The sequence below is a fragment of the Panthera onca genome, chromosome A3 (assembly GCF_046562875.1).
Source record: "Panthera onca isolate mPanOnc1 chromosome A3, mPanOnc1 haplotype 2, whole genome shotgun sequence".
NCBI lineage: Eukaryota > Metazoa > Chordata > Mammalia > Carnivora > Felidae > Panthera > Panthera onca.
In genome coordinates this window covers 59,751,846-59,777,724 of record NC_138341.1, presented here as the reverse complement: position 1 = coordinate 59,777,724, position 25,879 = coordinate 59,751,846, and the positions used below count along the sequence as shown (strand labels likewise).

General features: G+C 38.7%; 1 protein-coding gene across 11 annotated transcripts in view; it reads left to right on the top strand.

The window, feature by feature from the left end:
- Nucleotides 1–25,879, top strand: part of EHBP1 (EH domain binding protein 1) — a 365,951-nt gene that overhangs the window by 21,481 nt on the left and 318,591 nt on the right. For 5 of the 11 annotated variants that reach the window (XM_078444543.2, XM_078444540.2, XM_078444538.2 and 2 more), the window contains exons 1-2: nt 8,493–8,800; nt 9,634–10,034. The exons of 1 other annotated variant lie outside the window; for it this stretch is intronic. In XM_078444543.2, coding sequence (XP_078300669.1) covers nt 9,931–10,034 — 104 coding nt within the window. In that variant the 5' untranslated portion in view covers nt 8,493–8,800; nt 9,634–9,930. 5 more of the 11 variants (XM_078444534.2, XM_078444535.2, XM_078444537.2 and 2 more) reach the window with 5 other exon arrangements.

Sequence of the window (25,879 nt, the reverse complement as noted above, 5' to 3'; positions counted from 1 at the left end):
GTTAAAACGAAGCATAGTGTGGCCTTTTATCAACTGAGATTTTTCTAACGCAAATATTTAATAATGGTTTCCAACTGATGCAGAATGTGAGTTCCATGAGGGCAGGGATTTTATCTGCTGATGTGCTACATTCCCAATACTTAGCACAATGCTTTGAGCTTAGTAGTTATTCACAAGTTATTAATGAATAAATGAATTTTTTAGTAAAAATATCATCAAAGAAAATCAAAATCTTAAAACTATTATTCAAAGTTGTACTCTCTGTAGCAAAACTAGGTACAAGTTACATTGTTGCCTTAAAGCTTACAAAATCAGCTGAAAATTAATAAGATGTTAATATGAGAAAGCAGAAGGAACTATTGGCAAAACTATTTGATCAAAAACATTCCTGGGCATTGCACATGTGCATAGCACATAATGTTGAAGAGCAGTTACTATCATCATTCACTTTCCAGCATGACATATATGAAGAAGTACTCAACAAGTTACCCTTATTCATTATTGACAACCAACTGCAAGATTTGGGTAATTATTTTGTAAACTGGCGTGTAAAGCTGGAGAAGAGGCATGTATAAGGTAGCTTTGTGAGTAATTAGGAGGTATGTTATAAGAATAAAAGAAGTTCAGCAGTCATCAATAGGCTTCTGTTTTTGCTTCGGTTGTTTGAGGACAGAGTGAATATTTTAAAGATGATCAAGCTATGACCTTTAAATATACGTCTTTTTAGTATATGTTGTGTGAAGAAAGACGCACAAGTACAACATTCTTGTTTTCTACACTGAAGTATATAATACTTGTTATCAGGGGAAGGGTGCACATATAAGTTTTTGAAATGAGAAATGGGACTCTGATAATGCCAGATAATTATTTCACACCAAGTGTAGCTTAGCACTATATTCAATATCTAAGATAGACTAAATTTATTTCAGGGATAAGATGTCATGGTTTTTAATGTTGAAGATACCAGGATTTTTTAGAAGATTGAACTGTGGCACAAAAACTTAACTCTTGCACAACAGTTGACTTTTTGGAGAAAAATATCAGTGATTCATTATCGGGAATACTTAAAAATAGCATCCAAAAGTTGCTGCAAAATATGAAGAAATGTCCAGCACATCTCACAAAGTCCTTTTTGCTAGCAGGCTATGTTCTGCTCTCTGTAAGCCTCGTCACTAATTTGGTGATTTGCTGTAAAAAGAGAGATCTGGAATGATACTGCAGCTCTCTCTGGCTCTATGCTATTGCCCTTGGCCTGGAATTTTTTTTTTTTTTCACTTCAGCTTGCTTAAGCAGATTGCCCAAACTGTGCATGAGTTTTGCCCTCTGAAAGCTGGGTTCATTTTCCATTTCTACTCATCTGGGACAAGCTTCTACAAGAGGGCTTCTTTCCTTTGGCCCATGCCTAATGCCCTGGTAAGTGGGGTTCCGCCTGATTTCAGCTTGCTGTTGTTTTTTTTTGCACTGTTTGAGATGGAAATGCTCTGATTTAACACCACATGGTGGGTATTCAATGCCCTCCCAGATTGTGAATTCCTATTGCTTTTTCTTTGCCTCTCCTGTCTAACCTTATTATTTCAGAAGATGTTAATTTTATTATCTTGTTCACATTAAATACAGTCATCTAGGAATTATTCAGAGGAAAACACTGGCTGGATGCTGTTTCTGGTTACCTAGCATTTATTCCAATTTTTTAAAACATAGAAGAAAAGAAGCAGAGGTTATTCTACTCTTTATGATTCATCAAAGATTCTTTACATTTCATGGGAAATGGCCAATAAATCTTGGTCAGGAATCTCTACTGATTTTATAGGAGATACATTTACTGAATTTAGCAAAAGGTTTCTCGGAAATGGCTCCTAATTCCAACTCAGACCTTTGTTGCAATACCTCTAGTAATGGCCCACTTATTTGTGATGTGTAAATATCTCATAACTGCACCTGCTTTCACATACACAGTGTTTGTGCACTGTGACTTCACTATCCCAAAATTATCTCAAGTAATTTGAAGGATCAGACCAAGAGAATGGTGCAGACCAGCAAGGGTACTCTAGAGTCAAAGTTGTATTTAGCTGTTCCACATTAGGATAGCTGAGCCAAATATGCTTATGGCTGTCATCCACCCAAATGCTTAATGTCTGTGTGGTGTTGCTAGCATTTTGAGTCTCCACCTTTTGAATATCATTAATGCCTGTAATCATTCTTGAGGATTTCTGAGCCTTCTCATCATTCAATATACTGCTCCAGATTAACAATAGAAGTCAGACCTACTGAATCACCAAAGGATGGTCTCTACAGACTCGCATCTGTCTCTATCTGAATTTCAAGGCCGTTAAGGATGCTCCTCTGTCTCTACCAACCCAGGTTAGTCTTTCCTAGAAGCTATAGAACTAGACAAAACTGGTTTTTTAGGATGCAAATTAGGTCCTGGAATTAGTGTCATCTCAGGTTCAATGTACAAAATTTCATTATGACTAACTGCATGACTTGTTCATGGGAAACTAGCATGGAAACAATTTAACAAAAGGATACCCTCTTTTTAGTTGAAAGATGGTTTTCTTCATTTTTTTAAGTTAAAAAAATTTTTTTTAAAGTTTATTTTGAGAGAGAGAGAGAAAAAGCACAGTGGAGGGTGGGGAGCAGAGAGAGAGGAAGAGAGAGAGAATCCCAAGCACACTAGCAGTGTGGAGCCCAAAGCAGGGCTCTAACCCATGAACTGTGAGATCATGATCTGAGCTAAAATCAGATGCTTAACCCACTGAGCCACCCAGGCACCCTTAAGCTTTTTGTTTGTTTGTTTTATTTTGTTTTGCTTTGTTTTTTTAATTAGAGAGAGAGAGAGAGAGAGAGAGAATAAGTGGGAGAGAGGGGCCGAGGGATATATAGAGAGAATCCCAGGCAGGCTCCATGCTCAGAGTGGAGACCAATGGGGTACTCAATCCCACAAACCCTGGGATCATGACCTGAGCTGAAATCAAGATTCCAATGCTCAACCGAGCTACCCAGGTGCCCCTGTAAAAGATGGTTTTCTGATGCAGCTTTTCTAAGCTTTCAACCAAAGAACTTGGGTTCTATGATAAAGAAAGAAAGACTGTTTTTTTAAAAGAATAAATATTAATTTAAAAGTATTTTGTTAGAATTATTATTTGAGGTTTTATAGCAGGTACAAATCTCAATCTAAAAAAAATCTGGTTTTCAAGAAATATAATTTCATTTTTTATAACTCAATTTCTGTTTCAAGCTCTGATTTCACAAAGGGTGGCAGACACTTAATCATAGTCACTGGCAGGGACTGCATCTAAATTGAAGGGGTTTACATAGTATTAGAGGAAGGGGGTTGAGCATTTGATCCTTGCTCCTCCTCTACCATGCTGGCTCTCCCAAGGTTTCCAATCTGCATCCTTCCTCAATAGCAGTCATTCCCACACATTGCTGCTGGGTCAATCTTGGTCTATCAACAAGGCCCCTTTAGGTCTGTTGGTTTCTGTTCCCTCTGCACCCATTTGGGTGTCTGGAAATCATTGTGTTGGATTTTCAGAACATTCATGGTACTATGTAAGGCTTCACTGTCCATTATGGTAGCTATCAGTCACATGCGACTATTTACATTTAAATTAATTAAGATTAAATATTAATACTCCTGTTTCTCAGTTACACTAGACACATTTCAAGTGCTTAATAACCCCAAGTGACTAGAGGCTACTATATTGGACACGACGAACATTTTGTTCATCACAGAAAGTTCTATTGAACTGTACTCTAAAGTCTGGGCTGGGCTAGACACATAGTTCAGCTTTTTCTTCTCTCTGGGGTCTTGCCACCTCCCTTTGGCTCTAACAAGGAAAAAGAATGTTGAGTTATCTCTCTCAGATCTCAGATTCCATAGATAGATCCTGCTATTTCAACTGCACCTCTCCACAACTTGTGCCAGAGTAGAGTGAGACTAGGACTTACTGTCCTAAGGACCCACCAGCATCTAGCTTCTCAATATTTTCCTCCCAATTCTTCTTCCCCTTCCAGTTCAGGAAATCCACTTCTCATCTCTATTAAAGGAAGTTTTACTATTGTCTATAGCAACACTATCCAATAGGAATATAATGCAAGCCACATGTATAATTTAAATTTTTCCTGTAACAATATTAACATGGTAAAGTAACAGGTGAAATTAATTTTTAATGTCTTTTATTTAACCCAATATATCCAAAATACTATAATTTCAACAGGTAATCAATATAAAACTATGAATAAGATATATTCCTTTTTTTACATGATAAGTCTTTGATATTGGTGTATATTTTATATTTACAGCACATCTCAACTTGAACTAGCCGTATTTCAAGTGTTCAATAGTCACCTGTGGCTAGAGGTTATCATACTGAACAGTGTAGGTCTCTAATAGGATTCATTTCATTGCTCCCTAAAGGGCTAGGATTTAGAAACTCAAAAGCCAGGGAAAAGTTCCCTGTTTCTCTGCATTCTGTTATATTCCTTTCCTGAAACAATGAGCAAAGACCAGCCTAAATGAGGGTGGGTGTGATGCTGAGGGTGTATCAGGGTAGAGTCTAGGAGGAGAAAGGCCATAAGATAAAAAGAAGTACATGGAAAAACAACTACTACAGAAACCATCAATTAATATTTTAAAGTATTAGCCTGCCACAATGAGTATTTTTAGGACATAAGAACTGCTGTAGGATTGTCAGGAGTAAATTTGTTAACTGTGGATTTAAAAGAAATAATTTCATTAGCAGTTAAAGATTGCAGGAATGTTGTATACAGTATAACTGCTATGGTAACTGGAAAACAATGCAAAAACCTGCAGTGCTATTATTGGGAGTAAATCTTATTAGTATGACTAAGGCACAGATAAGTTCTATTAGTAGTTAAATCCTGCAGTAATATGTCTGACAATTTTTACTGCAAAAACTGTAAAACCTAAAGATAAAAATTTTATCATCAGGAATGACAATAATTCAAGCCTTTGGTTGCATTTCATGGACTAAAATTTCCATTTTGGAGGTTTCTGAAACGGTGACTAGCAAAGCTGCTTCAAGGAAAATACTTTCTATAATTTCAAAAGTGTCATGGCAAAGAGGATTGAAATTTTTGGGATTTCCACTTATTTCTTTGTATTCTGTCTTCACTGTGATCTTGATGAAATTTAAAGGCAAAATCAAAATTATTTTAAATGTTGAATATTTTGTGAAGTAAAAATCTATTTATAAAATTTTGTAGTCAACACCTGGGTCAAATGAACAGGACACTTAAAGTAACATACATCCACAGGTCTATTATGCAGCTTAAGTCTGAGATGGAAGGAAATGATAAATCAAGACTGGAGTAAGTAGGGGATTAGAAAAGGCTTTGAGGTGTAGTTCTTGTGTGGAAGGGCGGGAGAGGGTCAGAAGGATTTGCACACCGGTAGGTAGGGAGAATGGGGGCTTTAAGAAAAAGGTAACTTCTGGCATGCCAAAAGATCTCAACTATACATGGCATGAAAGGTGGTCATGAGAATTGAGGGTAAGTGAATTTATAGTAATTATTATAAAATCTCGAGCCCACATAAGTTATTGGTTTTCTGGTCTTGGTAATCACTGAGACAATGGGAAAGGAATAACGTTAAATGCACTATTTCTTTAGTCCTGAGGTAGCTATGTTTGGCAGCAACTAAGTATTGCTCAAGTATTCTTGAATACTGGTTGTTTTTTTCTTGACTGTTTATGTTCGCTACCAAACACAATGGTGTACATTATTAATTACCATTTAGTGACTGTTTTACTATGTATCAAGTACTTTACCTACATATCTTCCATCTTCTCAACATCCCAGAAAGGCAGGCATGGTTATTTGTTTGCCAGAATAAGAAGTCAAGACTCAGACAGGTTAATTTGCATTATTTTCTTGCATGCTAAACACCTGTTTATGAAAAACTCCTTGAGAATAGGGACTGTATCTTTTATGTACTATTAATGGTATTTAATATGATCAATACTCAGTTGGTTTCAATAATTTTTAGCTAAGCAGATGAAAAAAAATCTTAAGATATTTTGTAAGAAAGTTTCTTCAATAAATTTGGTTAGCAAACAGGTTATTAAAAAAAAGTTATGAGAGAAAAAGCTGTTTGGTGGAGACTTTAGGAGCTAGCTTATGAACTTGAGCTCAGCAGCAGAACAATGTAAGGTCTGCTCTTAATTTCTTCATTTTGAACCTTGATCTCTTCTTAGCAATCTGTTCAACTAGAATGAAAAAGAAGAGTTTACATCCAGGAAAAATACTTCTCCAAAAATAAAAGCTGTCCTGTAAGAAATTCTTTCTCAGTCTCTTGAGAAAGATTCTTTAGGGGCCCTATATACCCCTTCTCCTTCTTGGTTCTTTTTCTTCTTCTTCTTCTTCTTCTTCCTCAAGAAAAGACATGTATTTAAAATAGATTGCTTTGAAGATAATTTCTCTACAATAAAATCTCTCTCCTCCCCCCCCCCCCCCCCCCCGAAGATGGGAAAGAGTACTAAATGAAACCAGGTTGACCACATAAGAAAGTTTGGAAAGTTCTGAAGAACAATAATAAATGGGATGCAAAACCCTCCTGATCCTCATGTGGGTTGTTCCTGAAGGGCAACTTAGATTAAAATAGTTTATGACCATTTCTATAAATTAGTCATAAAAAAAACCCCATACACTTAAAGTCTGTTAATGATGCAGAATATATCACTATATGAGATCATAATGGCTGTAGGTTGTAGTGACTTAGTAAACCACTCAGGAAGGACACATGAGAACTCTAAGATGTACAGAAAATAAGAATCAATATAAATATTATGTTTTTCTTAATATTTTAAAGTTAAGACTGTAGCAAAATACATGATATCTATGTTCTTTTCTGTAAAGCACACATTGTGTTCTTGTGGTGTTATTAGATTAATTTCTTTATTGAAAAAGGAAATATAATTAGATACTGGATTCAAGACCTGTCTCCCCATCTCTGATTCTTCAGTCCCTCTCTCCTTTTTCTTGCTCTGCTTGTGTATATAGATGTGATCAACTCTCACCATTGCCCTCCTGTCCTGTCCTTCAAAGAGTCCGTCCCTAGATCCTGATACCTTTTAAGGTATTTTGTCCAAGCACTCTGCTCTCCATCCTTAGTAAGATTAACGATGGCTCTTAATTGTTTCGGGGACCCAACTTGTTTATTTTCTTTTCATGTTAGTTACCCTTTCTTTTTTCATACTATATGGTGATTGCTTACAGGGTACTCCTACTTCTCTGACCATTCCTCCTCTGTCTCTTTTCCACTTTACTCTGCTTATTCCTTAAATGTTGGGATCCCCTTTCCTCCAATATCATTCTTTGCCCTCTTTCTCTACACCAGGGGTCTATGAGCTACCCAAAATTGAAAGCAAATTTTTGTGTTTTATGATAGGATATATTTTCCTCCTTGGGAGAGTGTCTGTAGCTTTCATCAAATTCTCGGCTTTCATCAAATTCTCAGAAAGGTCCTTGGCTCTTTTTAACAAGGTTAAGTGTCCCTGCCCTCACACTCTGCTTGGGTTATTTCATCCTCTTCTTTGCCTATAACCACCCTTTTTATAGGCCAGCCACTCCCGAGTCATTACAAGGGAAAAAGACCACAGGGGGGAAGGAAGGAGAAGGAGGAGGAGGAGAAGGAGAAGAAGGAGAAGGAGGAGAAGAAGAAGGAGAAGGAAGAAGAAGGGGAGGAGGAAGAGGAGGAGGAAGAAGAGAAGAAAAAAGAGACCAAGATTCAAAGAAATGTTGAAGAATCAGAACAAGAAGAAATTGCAGTGTAAATATTGTTTCCAGCTCAGTTTATTCAATCCCGTTGAGGAACAGTACACTGAATGTTAGGCGTGCGTTGGCAGGGTCATTACTCCAGTTTGTCAGAGGAAAACCCCCAGGAGGAATCGGGTGAAACCAAGGCCGTGTGCGCAAACAGCCTAGTTGCTAGTGGCGGAGAAGGCGCACCCAGCTCCTAGGGTGGGGACAGGAGAGTACCAGAGAGCAAACCACAGCAGCCGTACTGCCCACAGCTACAACGAAGCCAGACCGGGCTCTACTTTCACTGAGTCGAGCCAGAAACCCCGCCCGGCACCCAGCGCACCTTTGACGGACATCCAGTTTAATCAACCATCTTCCAGGTCACTATAAACACTCCTTACTCCTCCCGCCTATCGTTTCTTTCTCCAAGCCAATCAGAGGAGTGGGCGGGATCGTCCCTGGTGGATTCCAATTTTTTTTTTTTTAAAAAGGGTGGACTGTGCGCCGCGTTCCGGCTGGGGGAAAAACACCTCCAAAGCTGGGGGGGGTGGAGCTCCTGTTATGGGCACCCAGTTTGGCCAATGAAGTGCCCCCGCCGCTCAAAGGCCCGCCCACCGAGATGGGCGGGGCACGCGTGGTGCCCGGCCAATGGCGGCGGGGCGGACGGAGGTTGAGCCGCCGTGGGTAGGGTTAGTGTGAGAGGTGCGGCGGGGGAGGTAATGATGATGGTGGCGGAGGAGGAAGGCGGGGGAGGGGTTGCTGGGCACTGAGCAGCGGCTCTGGCAGGGTTTTGTAGGGTGGGGGACGGTCGCGGGGCGACTGCGTCCGGGAGGGGGCGGGCGTGAGGCGCGCCGTCCGCCTGAGGGGCTGCAGACCCCGGCTCCCGCGAGCGCCGCGGCTGGCTCGGCTGTTCCATGTGGCTCCGGCGGGGATGGAGGACTCGGTGGCGGCGGCGGCGGCTGCTGCTGCGGCGGCGACGGAGGAGCGGCGCTGAGGAGGGAACGGGGCCAGACTCAGCCCGACAGCGGGATTAGAGGTGTGAGGAGGGGGCGGGAGTGGACGTTCGGCGGGGACGGGGCTCGGGGACCGGGCTGGGGTCTTCAGGCATCGCCTGGGTGACAGGGACCGTGAGCGAGCTACCGCCTGCCACCGCTGTGGGGCAGGGGTCTGGGCTCTGTGCGTGAGAAGAGGAGGCTCTAGAGGACTGTTCCCTTCGGATGGGGGAGGGAGGCACCGCACCCCATACTGTGCACTTGCCCCGCTGGTCATTGCTTCACGCCCAGGCAGGAGTTTCCATTTCCCTCCGGTTGGCAGCAAAGGTGGAGAGCCCAAGTGGCCTGGAGCCCGGACGTTGCCCTCCCTCTGCCTTGAGATTTCCCTCCACTCCTCTTTTCCCATCCATTTCCCTCCTCTGACTGAACAACAGCATTCCTCCTTGCTCCTTAATTTGTTCCAAGCACATATTCAAAGACTGGAGGCTATTAATTATCGGCTGAAAAACAAAGTTTATTTAAAAATGTTCCACTCCTCCCTCTGACTGCCGGTGGACATTAAACAGCATCCCTAGACTTTCCCGCTCTGCTCGCCCTTCTGTGATGCTAGGAGGGGGAGGTAGGGCCCCGACTTGCGTTTCTCGATTGTTGTTGATGCTGATTACCTGATGTGTTGCTCTACGTCTTCGGTGTGAATTGTAATTTCTTCCTTGACGTCCTGCATCCTTGATGTTACTGGCTTTTGAGGTTGGTGTTTTGTTTCATTGTTTGAAAAACATGCGGAGAACTGAGGTTGTCTGTTGCAGTGTTATCTAACCTGGGTGGTTAGTCACTCCTCAAGCTTCTCTCATATATTTCTCTTTGTTTTGCTTTTCAGTCCTCCAGAATACACATAATATAGCCCCTGAGGTGGAATGGTGATGTCTTCATGAGGGAACCTCCTCTCATTCATCCTGTCATGTGTATCATACTGTTCTTGACTGGGCCATTCATCTAAGATGGGATTTACCCTGTGAAACAGGGAGAAGACTTATGGACCCCAAACATCATTTCAAGTCGTAGTTGAGTTTTTTTTAAAGTACAGACATACATGCAAAGCTCCTTTCCTTTGGGCCCTCTGCTTTGTTAAAGCTGCTGTGTTGCTAACCCAGAACTGCTCAAGTGACTGATCATCATGGCTTCAGTTTGGAAGAGACTGCAGCGTGTGGGAAAACATGCATCCAAGTTCCAGTTTGTGGCCTCCTACCAGGAGTTGATGGTTGAGTGTACCAAGAAATGGTAAGACATGTCTGGGGGTAGAGTTTCCTGTGTTGTGGCCTAAACTCCGTGTGGCCTAAACTCTGCTTCTTCTGACAGCAGATTTACCTTTCTGTAGTGCACGAGTGTGTACAAGCTGTGCAGGGTACAGATTACTCTAACAAGTATCGTGGTATACATTGTTGCTGCTGGTACCATCCCTATGGGTTTTAATTATTGCACTTTAGTATGGCTCAGAGGACTAACCGTGAGAGCTTACTAAGTACAGTTGATTTGGTCTTGAGGTCTTTCATCATTAGAGTTAGCAAAACTTTGATTTTTTTATAATTTGAAGGAGGTTTAAAGAATGACTATTGAATATTGTAAACATGCATATGTTTTATTGTAACCTGTACGTGTTTTAATATGGAAATCTATATTCCTTTGGGGTGGTGATGATCGATTTTATTTTGTTCTTGATTTTTCATTTTTCTTGGCTTAAAATAAATAATTTTTCATTATTTGAATAATGTAATGCTAGCCCATACAACCTTAGAAATTCTTTTGTTATATGCTTAGTCAGGCAACTGTATTTTATTTTAATTGCCTAATGGGATACATTTCTTGGCCAGACTTAAGGAAGCAATTAGTAGTGCTGGCCTATGATTTGCTTCTTTCTACTTGAGCAAAGTAAATTTAGGGCTTTCTTTTCACTGCTTTGAATGGTAAGCAAGAATTCTTATTTAGTAAGTGAAAAAGAGTTAATCTGAAGCAAATGGTCCTTTGGGTTTTGATTTATTTCAGTGTTTATGTAGTATTATTGCTACATAAGTCTATTTCATTGTCCACAAGGACTGTAATCTCACGTCTGTATTACCTTTCTTTTTGACATCCTTTTTATTCCATGAAAGAAATAACTTGCTCTATTCTAGAACTCTTATAGCATATTTGAATATTTGGAAACTAGTTTCTGAATGTTTTTTTCTCGAACTTGTAAGGAATGTTATTTTATATGCAATTCAAGAAATGCATGCACTAATTACCTGCTTTACACTAGGCACTGTGGCTTGAGAGTTGAATATGACATAATCCCTACCCTCAAGGAGCTCACAGTCTATGGTGATGACAGTCGTGTAAATAACTTCACTCTGATAGGAATAGTAATACAAATATGTATGATGTAGGGATTTTCATCTGTCTCCATCATTTAACAGTTGGTATGCTTGGGGACAGGTTATTTATTTCTCTGTGATTTAGGCTCCATATCTGCAAAAGAAATAATGGTACCGTTTCATAGGAGAGATTATTGTGAAGATTAAATGAGTTAATACCTGTAAACTGCTTGGAACAGTGTCAGGCACATAGTAAATGCCCAGTAAATTCTATTATTACTTACAAAGTTGGCAGTGGAGGAAATAATTCTTTAAGAGAAGAGGGTATGGTCTCGGGATGGCTTCCTGGGATCTGAACTGGGTTTTGAAAGATTCATAGTAGTTGGCCAGAAAGCCAAGGGAGAAGAAATGAAGGATATTCTAGCCTGAAGCAACAGCCTATGCAAAAGCTTGGAGGAATTAAATAGCATGGGATGTGCTGGAAATTCAAGCAGTGTAGTTTGATAATAATGGGGCTTAAAGTATAGGATAGGGGGAGTGCAGTGGGATATGATGCTTGAAAGGCAGACAGGATTCCAATCATGGAAAGTTAAGTGCTTGGACCATTATATGTGGCTTGGACTTTATTCTGTGGGTGATGGGTGGGGGGCATAGTAAAAAGTTTTGAGCGGAAGATACATTAGGTTTGCATTTTGGAAAAATCACTTGGATAATAGTGTGGAGTAGGTATCATAGTGGAAAGGGTAACTGGAGGCAGCAATGTCAGGGTAGCTATTGCAGTAGGTAAGGTGAGGAAAAAGGCTAAGACTAGGGCAGTGCAAAGGAAATAGAATAGACTGGAGGAACACTTAGGACACCAGATTGATAGGACTTGATGGTCATTTCAGTCAGGAGTCTGGAACAGATGGGGATGAAGGAGAGGGAAAGGCCTAGATTGACCCTCAAGTTTCTGGTTTGGAAGACTGGGTACTGGTAACCAAACTAGGGAATGAGGAAGATCCTCATTGTAAAGTATTTTTTAACTGGGCAGTATACTGGGAGTATCACCTTTATGATGGTTAAATTTGAGTCTTTTCTTAAGGGATGTAGAACACATCAGGTGATTCTTTAGTTACAAAATCAGTTTCTTGGGGTGCCTGGGTGGCTCAGTCGGTTAAGCATCTGATTCTTGATCTTGGCTCAGGTCATGATCTCATGGTTCATGAGATAAAGCCTCATGTGGGGCTCTGCACTGGCAGTGTGCAGCCTGCTTGGGATTCTCTCCCATCTCTCTCTCTGCTTCTCCCCTGCATGCACTCTCTTTCTCTCAAAATAAACATTAAAACGTCCACAAAAACCAAAATCAGTTTCTTCCCTATAGTTTGCAGCATTGCTAATTTTTTTTCCCTTGAGAAGTGTGTAAGTTACTGTTAATGTGTCTCAATGTGAACGAATGAAAATTTAACTTGATTACAGATGAATAGATGGCTTGATCATTTTTAGAGATGGCCATTATGGTATACCTATTAAATTAGGTCTTTATGATAGGAAATGGCTTTAACACTAGAAATATTTGGCTGTTCTAGACTTTTCAATTTTATAGTAGTCACATGGAAGGTAAACAACTAGTATAGGGAAGAAGGAATAAACTATGAAAAGAACAGATAGCATCCCATTGGGATTGTGTCTTTGGAGGTAACCTATGTATATAGGTTCTATTGCCTTTTAGAACCTTCTTACTTAAAATGTTTTCTGAGAAGTAGGAGCATTTGCAACACCTGGGACCACCTGTTAGACCTGCTGACTTTCAGACCTTGCCCTAGACCTACTGAGTCACACGGTATGCATGTTAAAGTTTAAGAAGCAGTATTTTCTTTTAGAGGGTCGGGGGAGAGAATCATAAGCAGGCTCCACGCTCAGTGTGGAGCCAGACGCATGGCTCAATCCCATGACCCTAGGACACTTAACTGACTGAGCCACCTAGGCACCCCAAGAGCCAGTATTTTAAAATAATGTTTTCAACCTTACCAAGTGTTCTCATGACTCCATGATAAAGTATATTAAAAATACACTGACTTCTGCATGAATTTGAAACTCAAGGAATAAAGATGAAACTTGAGATTAGAGGGTCATGGGAATCAGGATATGTTTTTCAAGGGAGAATGTGTTATTTCTGTGATTAAGGCAAGGAGAATGTTTCCCCTGTTCTGTTGTCATGGCCATACGGTATGAGCCTGGACATGCCAGATAACAGGATGAAGGTAAGAGTTTAAGGATCTTTTTTTAGATCTAGGCCATGAGCAAACTCACAGTACTTTACCTTTGATCAAAGGATGGATTCTATAGATTAGAGGATTTGGGGCTTCTGCGTTCTCAAAGTTCTTTTCTCTCTTGTCTTACAATATTTCACCTTTGCTCTGGCTGATAGGGTGTGAGTCCACTTCCTGATTCTTTCATGGTGTAGTGGTTCTAGAACTTAGGTCAAGAACAAAAACCTGAATGACTTTTATTCATCTTAGAGAAGGGCACTATACTGTGAGATCCTATTCCTCATCACCCCTTGATTGCCACGTAGAGGCTCTAGCAAATTTGGAGATGTTAAGGGTTTATATCTCCTACCTTTATTGTTGTTCCCAAGTCATTTAATTATTAATCTCACTTAATTGATGAAGCTGTGAGACTGGCCACTGGAGATGAGTTTGAGGGAAAGAGACTGTGCTGTCTTTTTTCTTAGTTTATTTCTTATTTGGTTCTTTCATCATTTGTAGGCTTTTAGATTCTGAGGAAAGTCTTCACTGTATGAGCTCTCAGCAGCTATTCAGGTATTTAAGGAAACTACTTGAAAGTTGGCAAGTTGTGGTTATGATAATTTAGGTTACAGAACTCAGTTGTGGTAGGAGCTCCCCAATACATGATGTGAACCATTATGTATGAGCATATATTGCATTTTGTGTGTGTGTCTGTATCATCTACATATATGAATATATTTTAACTAGGTTTTTATTTTATTTAATTCTTAGTTATGGCATTCAAAAAGTACTTAAAGTACTATAAACTTTTCCCAAAAAGGCAGAAATATATTTGCTTCTGATTTTCCATGTCACGTAAAGATTCCTTTTTTCTGTTTTAAATATATATTTAATTATAATTTATTTTAAAAATAGGTAATATGATCACATAGCTCAAAATTCTAGAGGTACAAAAACTGTGTGTGTGTGTGTGTGTGTGTGTGTGTAGTATGTAGTATGTATGTATGTATGTATCCCTGAAAGTAACTTCTCATTTTCTTCATTGCTTTATACCTCTTTGTGATCTCAGGATTTGAAAAGTTAAAAAAAAAGTAGTTCTTCCTAGTGCTTAAGTTTGTGATGCTGGCCTATTAGATAAAATGTAAACTCCTAATCTGATGTTCCAGGCTTTCTGTAACTGATCCAGTTTAGTTTTCCAGTTGGACATTAGAATGTTGAATGTACTTTAAGTATTGACTTGAGTTTATGAAGGCCAAATTACATTAATAAGTACTCATTCAGATCCACTTCTTTGGATGGCTTCAGCAAGCATTTCTCTGTTGACCATTTAATGGAGTGAGTTAGAGGTACATCAGCTTTTGTGTAAAGAACCTACTTTTGAAGTACATTTAAAAAAAAAAGTAATTGGACACAAGTTTGTTTTAGTGTGTTTTAGGAGTGTATATAAGACCATTGTGTCTGGAACACAGTAGAACAAAGGAAGGATGATAAAGAGGTGAGGTCTGAGAGGTAGGTAGGCATTAGATAATGTATGGCCTTGAGCGCTTTTGGATTTTAAGTGTATAGGAAACCATTGGAGAAGTTTGGGCAGGGAAGCGATATCATGTGATAAGCATTTTAAAAAGATTATTCTGGGGGTGTCTGGGTGGCTCAGTTGGTTGAGCATCTGACTTTGGCTCAGGTGATGAGTTTGAGCCCTGTTTTGGGCTGTCTGCTGTCAACTCAGAGCCTGGAGCCTGCTTCAGATTCTGTATCTCCATCTCTCTCTCTCTCTCTCTCTCTCTCTCTCTCTCTCCCTCCCTGCTTTCTCTCTCTCTCTCTCTCTCTCTCTCTCTCTCTCTCAAAAACAAATAATCATTAAAAATTTTAAAAAACAAGATTATTCTGGATGCATTGTGGAATACGAATTGTCATGAGTAAAAATGAAAGCAGGGATACTAATTAGGAGGCTATTGCAGTAGTCCAAGTAGCAAGGAGGTAGTGATGGAGGTGGTGAGAAATGGGCAGATATATGCAGGTAACAAACATACATTTACACCACATTTTACTGAGGTATACCTTATACTTTTGCATACAATAAAATGCATCACTTTTAAGTCTATAGTTCAGTAAGTTTTGATAAATGTATACACCCATGTAACTGGAAATAAATTTTTTGAAGGAATTGTTGACAGGACTTAATGATGGATTAGATATGATGTAAAGTCAGAGATGGATCAATAAGGATTGTAGACTTTTGGTTGAACAACCAGATGAATGTAATGTTAATTATAGGGATGGGGAACACCTGGAGAGGAAAAGGTTTGGCATGAAGGGGAAATCAAGAATTGGCTTTGCTTTTCTTAAAGTATGGGACATCCAGGTGGAGATTTAATTAAGCAGTTAATTACAAGAATCTTGAGATCAGGAGAGAGAAGAGGTTGGAGTCTCTTAGTAAATAGAATTTATAACAATGGGGCTATAGGAAATTTCCTGTGGTGTTAATATAGATTACGACGATGGAGGACTGAGCCTTGGGACACTTCAACATATAGAGGTAGGTAAGAAGAGGAAGAGCCAGCAAAGGAGACTGAAAAACAAGCATTAGTAAGTTAGGAGGAAAATTAGGAGACTGTATTCTCTGAGGAACCAAGTGCAAAATCTATCAGGAAGGTAGCGTTTAACTGTGTCAAATACTGTTGAGAGGTTGAGCAAGATGACAGTGGCTTTGGCAAGGTGGAGAGAGCTGGTGACTTTGAGAAATAGTTTCAGTGGACAGGTAGGGATAAAAGCATGATTAGATTGGGGTAGGAGAAAGGAGGTAAATATGATCAATGTAGATACTTTTCATAGAGAATTTTGCTACAAATCAGAGAACTAAGGAGTAGCTGGAGAGAGACAAGGAGTCAAGGTTTATGTTTCACGTGGAAGATTTGCAGCATATTGGAATGCTTGATGGAAATGGTTGGTAAAGAAGGAAAAACTGATGGTGTGCTGGGAGAGGAGGTAACTTCAGGAGAAAAGTCCTTGAATATGAGAACAGGAACAGGATCCAGTACCCAAGTGGAAAAGTTGAACTTGAGTAGAAGCAGGAACAATTCATTGTTATAAGGAGAGAAGGCAGATGACACGGGTAGAGAAGCAGGTAGGTTGGTAGATTTGGTGCAGGAGGGTGTGGACATTCTCTTCTGTTGGCTTCTCTTTTCTCAGGGAAGTAATATTAGGGGTCATCAGCTGAGAGGGAGGTGACAGGTGTTGAAGGATTAAGGAGAGAGGAGGTATTGTCAAAACAAGAATTGACTAGGGAAATGTAGAAAGATTGCTGCGTAGTGCTGGGACCTTCTTAACTTTGTGGTCTTAAATTTAAAATGAATGCAACCAGCAAGTTTGCATATTTTAATTGAGCTATGTTCCTTATTTGGGTTCAGGCATAGAATAGGCAGAGTTGGATTTAATCAGGGTTGAGTTTTGTCATGAATGCATAACTGAGAGAAAAAAGGGTGAGGAAATTGAGAGTGAATGCACAGGAATGCTTATAGTGATGCACCATGGAGTATGAGATGGAAAAGGAGGAAAATAAGGACATGAATGGTAGGATGGTCAATGAAAAAGTGAAGAGGGTAGTGCTTTTGATATGTTCAGGAGGTTGAATAGTTGTTGGGGTTGAGTTACCAGAGTGAATGAACTGGAAAAAAGCGAGATGTTTGATTGTGGAGGAATTGGTTAAAGGTAATGATGAGATAAAGGTTGTAGTCTCCTCTGGATCACGTTTGCTTATCAGTTTAAAAAAATAAGCATATGGGTGCCTGCCTGGCTCAGTTGGTAGAGCATGCTAATCTTGATCCTGGGGTTGTAAGTTTGAGCTGCACATTGGGTGTAGAGATAAATAAAATCTAAAAAATATATAAATAAGCATACATCCTCAATATGTTTTTTTAATGTTTTATTTATTTTTGAGAGAGAGAGTGAGCACAAATGGGGGAGGGGCAGAGAGAGAGGGGAACAGAGGATCTGAAGTGGGCTCCACACTGACAACAGAGAGCCCAATGCAGGGCTGAAACTCACGAACAATGAGATCATGACTTGAACTGAAGTCAGACACTCAACCTACTGAGCCGCCTTGGTGCCCCCTCAATATGTTTTTAATTAATATTCCATATACATTAAATATGAGTATACCTTAATTTTCTTTTTTAAAAAATAAGTTAAGTGGAATTTCTTCTATATTTGAATGGGTCATCTTTTGTACTATAAGATTATAGCTGTTAGGGTGCGACAGTGGCAGTTGGTGATTGAAGTGGAATGGAGGAAAAGATTTTTGGGAGTGAAGAGGTTAGTCCAGGAATTTATAGGCTAAAGTGTGGGACAAATGGCCTCTCTGGCTCTTGAAATTGCCAAGACTAATTGCAGGAGAAATGGTTAAGACAGGTGCTAAAATTTTAATGAGGGGAGAGGTAAGGCAGAGAGTTTTACTTTGCAGAACTTCGTGTTACAAGTTATGTGGATCTTGAACCCCTTATTCCTTGAAAGGAAATAGCCCAGTCTTCTTTTGCATGTGATAAATTGTCAAAGGTAGATTTAACTTTAGTAGATAACAAATTGATATGTTACTTTGTTAGCAGTTTTATGTTAGTGTTTGTGGACTGTTTTTTTTTAAACTGGAATTGATACATGTTGTATTTTATCCAGATTTTAAATATTTATTACACGTGAAATTCAGCTGTACAAAAGTTCGATTGTAGGTTACTTAAGGAAAATAGTGAGGATACTTTATGCCATAATTTGATATTGTAGTGCTTATATCACAGTTGCCTCCACACCAGATTCAGTAGCCTCTAGATTGTTGGCACGCTTTGGCCTGGTCCAGGCTGTTTCTTTTGTAAATAAAGTTTTATTGGAATATGGCCATGCCCATTTGTCCATAGCTGCTGTCACACTAAAATGGCAGAGTTGAATAGTTGCTACACAGACTGGGTGGCTGCAGAGTTTAAAATATTTACTCTGGCCTTTTAAGAATAAGTTTACTGTCCCCTGCTCTAAATCATTGGAGTTACTTGCCGCTACTGTTTGTGGAATCTAGAGTCTGGTACCTTTCTGTTTTCTCTGTGCCCAACCTGCAAACTATCAGTTCAACTTAATGTAGTCTAACTGCATAAGAATGGAGGCCAGCCCACAGTGCCTGCCTTCCAGCTATAGAAAGAAACTTTACAATAGCTTTAAAAAACATTTATATCTGTGTATGTACAAAAATATATTTTGACTGTGTAATCTTGGACGAATTACTTAACTTCTTAGTACTTCATCTGTAAAATGGTGATGAAACTAATAAAGTTGTTTTGACAATTAAGTGAAATAATACTTGTAAAGTGGTTAGAATAGTGCCTGACATATAGTAAGCACTCAATAAACGTTACCAATTGTTCTTATTGTCATTATCTGATTATTTAAGCAATAAGTGATGAAGAGAACTATCTAGACAAAAGGATAGAGTAAGCAAGAAGACTGAAACTATAACCTGAACACTTAAGAGTGTTAGAGAAAGATGAACTAGCACAGAAGTTTGGAGTGACACGAGGGGTGGGAGTAAACCAGGGAGCATGCTAGAAGTGCTGTGCTGAAATTAAGTTTTGGCAATACTTTGGCTTTTGGGGAAAAGAACTACATTATCTTTGCCTCTGGAGCAAAATCAGTTCATGTGGGGTTTTTTTTGTTGTTTTGTTTTTAATGTTTATTCATTTTTGAGAGAGAGACAGACAGACAGCGAGACAGCAGGAAAGGGACAGAGAGGTGGAGAGACAGAATCCCAGGCAGGGTCTGTGCTGTCAACACAGAGCCCACTGTGGGGCTCGAACTCACGGAACTGTGAGATCATGACCTGAGCTGAAGTCAAGAGTCAGATGCTTAACTGACTGAGCCACCCAGGTGCCCCCAAATCAGTTCACATTCTTATAACTTTATTTACTTTCTAATAATCACTTCAACTAAATAATATGGCTAAGGAAACTAATTAAATTCATCTAAAGTAGAATTAATTTGCCAGCATTTGTTTGTGTGTCCTATGGTGACTGTTTATGATATTTAGGATATATTTCTTTATGATAAGTTTTCTTAAAGAATTTTTTTTCTCTGTCATGATTTTTTTAATGATCCCATTTAGAACACTGTATCTCTCAGTAATATGAAATTCCCTTACCTTAATTTGGTATCAAGTTTTGGCTTGTGTATTTGTTTTTAAGTTTATATATTTATTTTTGAGAGACAGCATGAGTGAGGGAGGGGCAGAGAGAGAGGGAGATGAAGAATCCCAAGCAGGCTCCACAATGTCAGTGTAGAGCCTGATGTGGGGTTCAAACCCATAAACCATGAGATTGTGACCTGTGTCGAAATCAAGAGTTGGACACTTAACCGACTGAGCCACCCAGGCACCCTTTGGTTTATGTATTTTAAAGGTTGATTAAAAAAAAATATTTTTTAACATTTTATTTATTTTTGAGAGAGAGAGAGAGACAGAGCACAAGTGGGGGAGGGGCAGAGAGAGAGGGAGACAGAATCCGAAGCAGGCTTCAGGTTCTGAGTGGTCAGGTCAGCACAGAGCCCAATGTGGGGCTTGAACCCACAAACCGTGAGATCATGACCTGAGCTGAAGTCAGACATTCAACCGACTGAGCCACCCAGGCATCCCAAAGGTTGATTTTTAAAATGAAATTTTAAGAGATTATTTGAAATTTTACTCTGACGATTTAAGTTTAGTTTCACATTAGTTTTGCAATTAGATGCTCAGGGAACTTAAAACTAGGCATTTCTAGAAATGTGCTGTTGATGTTTCAAATGTGTTCTAATTTTGTGGAAAATTTCAACAAAAGAGCTACTGAAGTAGTTCCCTGCATGATATAAAAATAGGCCAGTGTACTGAAGGAAAAATTGCACAAGCTTTTTGAACTGAATGCTCAGTAGGGATGTTCATATTCTGCATCAGGACTTTTGCATGTTTTATAAAAGGAGTAGAACTGAGTTTGTGAAATGGGGGCTATAGAATTACAGCAGGATGTTAGTTTATGTTTGTCTTATTTGTCGCTATTATAGTGATATTTTCAGGCAGGTTTGCTAATAAGTACCTAAAGATTTTCTTCAATACATTTGTTCCATTAAATATCTCTTTTTGTCACTAACCCTAGTGTTGTTATTTTAAAAGTACTTTTTAAATGAGAAAACAGTTAAAAAATTGACTTTAAAGCTCAATTAACAATAAAAGCATTGACTTTAATTAAAGAAGTTATCACTTTAAAAGTTGACACTCTGCCCATGTCCAAAAGGGTTTGTCTGCTTAAGAATTTAAAATAACACTATGTTGACTAATTTAGAGATATAAATAGAACAGAGATAGTCTTGAGGATCAGAGAATGCATGTTACTGGACACTTAAGAGAAGTTACCACTGGACACCGGACTTGGTTCTGAATTTATTGGCAGCTAAGGCAAAAAGGGAAGCACATTGGCTCAGGTGATATTTCTTCTGGCTAAAGAAAATATCCAAATTTTTTTGCAGAGACTTTTCTTAGAACTTAATTCAAAGAGGATTTTTATTATGAAAAAAAAAAAAGGGTATGATATTGGGTAAGTCTCCACCTACAAAAGACTCAGACTGTTAAACTGGATAAAGTTTACCTAGTTTTCTGATCATCTAATTTAAATCAAAGGTACAACTTGGAAAATTTATAAGAATGGATATTTAAAATAAATCATCAAGTTCTGTACTGTCCAGTACAGAAGCAACTAACCACATGTGGTTATTTACATCTAAACTTAAATTTGATGAAATTAAAATTTTAGTTTTAGTTTTTCAGTCACATTAGCCACATTTCAAGTGCTCACTAACCACATGTGAGTAGGGGCTACCATATTGGATAGTGCAAGTATGGAACGTTTCCATCATCACAAAAAGTTTTACTGGACAGTGCTGTTTTGGTCATTTCCTCTCAAACTAGCTGATTTCAGAATCTCTGGGTACTTTGCAAATATGGAGATTTCCATGCTCATTAGAAAGTCTGAGCTTGTAAATGGGGAATGGTGCTGGCAAGTCTGTCATTTTAGGAGTTCCCTGATTGCTTGCTTAAGATCCATCATCAAGCCAGGTTTTAGAACTATTATATATGATTCTTTCTCAGATACCTGTTTAAAGTAAAGTTTTGCAAATGCTGGATGGCAATTCCTATTGGTACTCTAGAAATGTTAATGAGTTGAAAATTTGAATTGAATTTTTTTTCAGCAGTTTCTGTAATATATGTGTGTGTGTTAAAAGTGAGAGTAATGTACTTTAGCAATGCCACCTATAAAGGCTGTCAAGTTAATATAAACATTTGAATAGGTTTATTAGTTCATTAAAAAAAAAGACTGTTCTACAGAAGCAAGGACTATTGGAGGATAGCTAATAATACAATAATTTTTATTATTATATTTTTGGAACTGCTCAAGTGCTAGCACAGTTGTTATATGTCCAAGCAACATTTCTGGATCTGCTGATTTTTTTTTTTCTCTGAGGCATGTCTCAATTCTCACTCCAGTTTTGCCTTCTTGCTTTCTTGCTTTCTTTCTTTAATGTTTATTTTTGAGAGAGAGAGAGACAGAGAGAGGGAGAGAGAGAGAGACAGAGAGAGGGAGAGAGAGAGAGACAGAGAGAGAGAGGGAGATAGAGAGAGAGAAAGAACAAGCAGGTGAGTGGCAGGGAGAGAGAGAGAGGGAGACATAGAATCCGAAGCAGGCTCCAGGCTCTGAGCAGTCAGGTCAGCACCGAGCCCAATGCGGGGCTCAAACCCACAAACCATGAGATCATAACCTGTGCTGAAGTCCTGTGCTTAACCGGCTGAGCCACCCAGGCGCCCCTCACTCCAGTTTTTCTGTTGCTACTGTCTTGGCAATATCCTTTGTCATCTTTTGTAAAGGTCTTAGTTTCTAAACTGTGCACTGAGGAGGCCTTGAAGGCACTGCAGAGAACTCTACAGGTGTGCCAAAAGATGGAAGAATTTTGAGGGAAATGACAGCAACATGTGTTGGAAACCACACACACTATACTTGAGGTAGTTCATTTTCAAAATTGGATTGCTACAATCCTTTCATTGATACCATATTTTTACAAAGCTGAGTGTTGGCAGTTGCTATTATGAAAAGCAAGTACTATGTGAAAATATATATGGAACAGGAAAGAGGAGGGCAGTGTCTTCTGAGGTTTGAGAGGTTGTGCAGTGCCCAACACAGGTGTCGAGTTGTGAGGGCATATATTCTTAAGTTGTTTGGACCTGACTACTTAATAAATAGAATGGTTAGGTGTTTCCTTTGGCCTGTGAAAAAGTTACTGACACATTGAGGGCCTTCTAAACCCAGAAAGTTTGGGAGCCTATGGTATAGGCTTTTATGATAGCCCTTAACACTTTGCTAGCCCCTTTTGGTCCTTTGTTTATGTTATTGCGGTAGTTATCCTAAACTGAACCTTCCAGATTTCCTGTTTGCTTAGGATACTATTGGAATGGTAATTTTAATCTTTTAAACCTCTTCTTATTTTATTTTAGCACTTTTTCCAACTGTTCCCCTTAAGCTTCCCAAATCTTGTTTACCACACACAGTAGTACCTTCGTTACCTTTCATGCTTCTCTATGCCCCCTCCAAAAATCATTAAATGCAATGAGCATGTAGTAATAGTCTATTTCAGAGTAACTTAATTGAAGCTGAGTTTATTCTTGCAATAAGTTGGTTTAGAGATTGAGTTTAATGGTTCAGCTTTATTTTGAAGAGTGCTCTAATTTACAAAATAATCTTTTAAAAATTGGTTAATTCATTTATTAAAAAAAAACTTTATTGAAATTATTATACATTTACAGAAGAGTTGCAAAGACAGTATATAGACAGTTCCTGTATGCTCTTTACCTAGCTGACTTTGGGTAAAATTAGGGTGAATAAATTCACCATGGCCATTTATCAAAATTAAGAGATTAATGTTAGTACAATATTGTTATACCAAACTACAGACTTATTTGTATTTCATCAGTTTTGCCACTAATAATCTTTTTCTGTTTGAGGATACAATTCAGGATACCACGTTACATTTAGTTGTCACATCTCCTTAGCTGCTCTAATCTATGGCAGTTTATCAGCCTTTCCTTGTTTTTCATGACCTTGATAGTTTTGAATAATTCTAACTAGGTATTTTGTAGAATGTCACTTAAATTGGGTTTAATGTTTTTCTAATGATTAGACTGGACTTATGGATTTGAGGAAGATACCACAGATGTGAAGTGCCTTTATCACATCATATCAGAGGGTACATGATAGCAGCATGAGTTATTACTGGTGGTGTTGACTTTGATCACTTGGTTAAGGTAGAGTCTGCCAGATTTCTCACTGTAAGTTATTACTTTTTTCTTTTTTATACTCAACTTGTTAGCAGCTAGACACTAAGTCCAATATAGACTCATGAAGAGGGGAATTTAGTTCCATATACTGGAAGGAGGAGTATCAAAGGATTTGTGGACATATGTTAAAAAATTAACAAATTTTGGAGGGGAGATAACTTGAGAGGTTGTATAAATATCCTATTTCTCTTTAAAGTTTAAACCACTAATATTAAATTCTGGTAGATTTTGACTGTGGCAATTATTACTGTATTCTAATGATGATTTTCTGTTTCCTTTAGTCTTCTTACATTTGGAATTCCATTAGAAAGATTTGACTTTTCTCATTTATTCAGTTATGTATTTAAAATAATCTTTTGATTTAGTTGTCATCTTTGGTACTAAGGTTCTAACAGGGGGTATATTATTGCAACATTATTTCTTTTTAAAAAAGAACCTTTTATTTTGAAAAAATTTCGGTCTTCTAGAAAATATGCAAAATTAGTACAAAGAATTTCCATATACCTTTCACCCAGATTCCCCAAGTGTCAACTTTTATCATTCTCTTTTGCTCTCTCTATATGTCATTTTTCTCTTAACATTACCTATGATGCCCCTTCACCCGTAAATACTTAAGTGTGTATTTTTTAAAAACCAGGACGTTTTCTTAGGTGACCATAGTACAGTTTATCCAGTCAGAAAATTAACATTGATACAGTATTGTTGCTTAATCTGTAGACCTAATTCATATTTCTCCAGTTATGCTGGTAGTTCCATTTCTAGCAAAAGGTTAATGTGTTTTTCTAAATCGGAATCCAGTCCAGGGTCATATGTTACATTTAACTGTTATTATCTCTTCACTCTCCTTTATTTATTTATTTATTTATTTATTTATTTACAAAAGTTTATCTTGAGAGAGAGAGATAGGAGGGTAGGGGCAGAGAGAGAGGGAGAAGAGGGAGAGAATCTTAAGCAGGCTTCATGCCCATCACAGAGCCTGAGGTGGGGTTAGATCTCATGACCGTGAGACCATGACCTGAGCCAAAATTGAGAGTTGGTCGCTTAACTGACTGAGCCACCCAGTGCCCCTCTTCACTCTCCTTTAATCTGATAGAGTTCTTCAGTCTTTCTTTGTTTTTCATGACCTTGATACTTTTGAAGAAAGTTCCTCAATTTGAGTTTGTCTGTTGTTTCCTCATGATTAGGTTCAGATTATGACTTTTTGGCAGGAATGTCAAAGTGATTCTGTGTACTCACTGCATCATATAAATATATTTACATGTTATGTAAACATCCTATTCCTTATCAAACTTTTAGCATTCAGTGTGGTTATATTTTTAATTCAGAACACAGCTTTATTTCTTTTTATTTGTATTTCGCTTTAGAAAATCCTTCCCCTTTCTTATTGAATTAACTTATAAGCTAATGAATTTTAATGTGGTTCCCCAAGTAAGAACTATTTTTAAAAAGGTTTATTTCTTCCATCCTTTGTATCCTATTCCCATTGCTGTATCCTTTCCTCCTTGTTCCACCCAACACCTGAATGTAACTAGTTTCATTATTCTGCGTTGTTGCTTCTCCTTCTCCTTTTTAACAGATTTATTGAGATATACTTCATGTACTATACAGTTCACCCTAAGTGTTCAATTCAGTGGTTTTTTTTTTTTTTTTTTTTTTTTTTTTTAACATTTTATTTATTTTTGAGACAGGGAGAGACAGAGCATGAACAGGGGAGGGAGAGAGAGGGCAACACAGAATCTGAAACAGGCTCCAGGCTCTGAGCTGTCAGCACAGAGCCTGATGCGGGGCTCGAACTCACGGACGGTGAGATCATGACCTGAGCCGAAGTCGGCCGCTCAACCGACTGAGCCACCCAGGCGCCCCAATTCAGTGGTTTTTAATGTATTCCTAGAGTTGTGTAGCCATCATCAACATCTAATTTTTTAGCATTTTTCATCACCCCCAAAAGAAACCCGTATTCACCAGCGGTCACTCCCTGTTCTTCTGGAACTCCCCCCGCTCCCCTCCTCTTCTTTTTCCACCTGCCCTGTACTCCTACCCACCCCTGCTCTGGGAACCCCTAATTTGCTTTCTGCCTCTTTCTGTTTGCCTATTGGAGACTTTTCATGTAAATGGAATCTTACTATATGGTCTTTTGTGACTGGTTTCTTTCATTTAATAATGGGT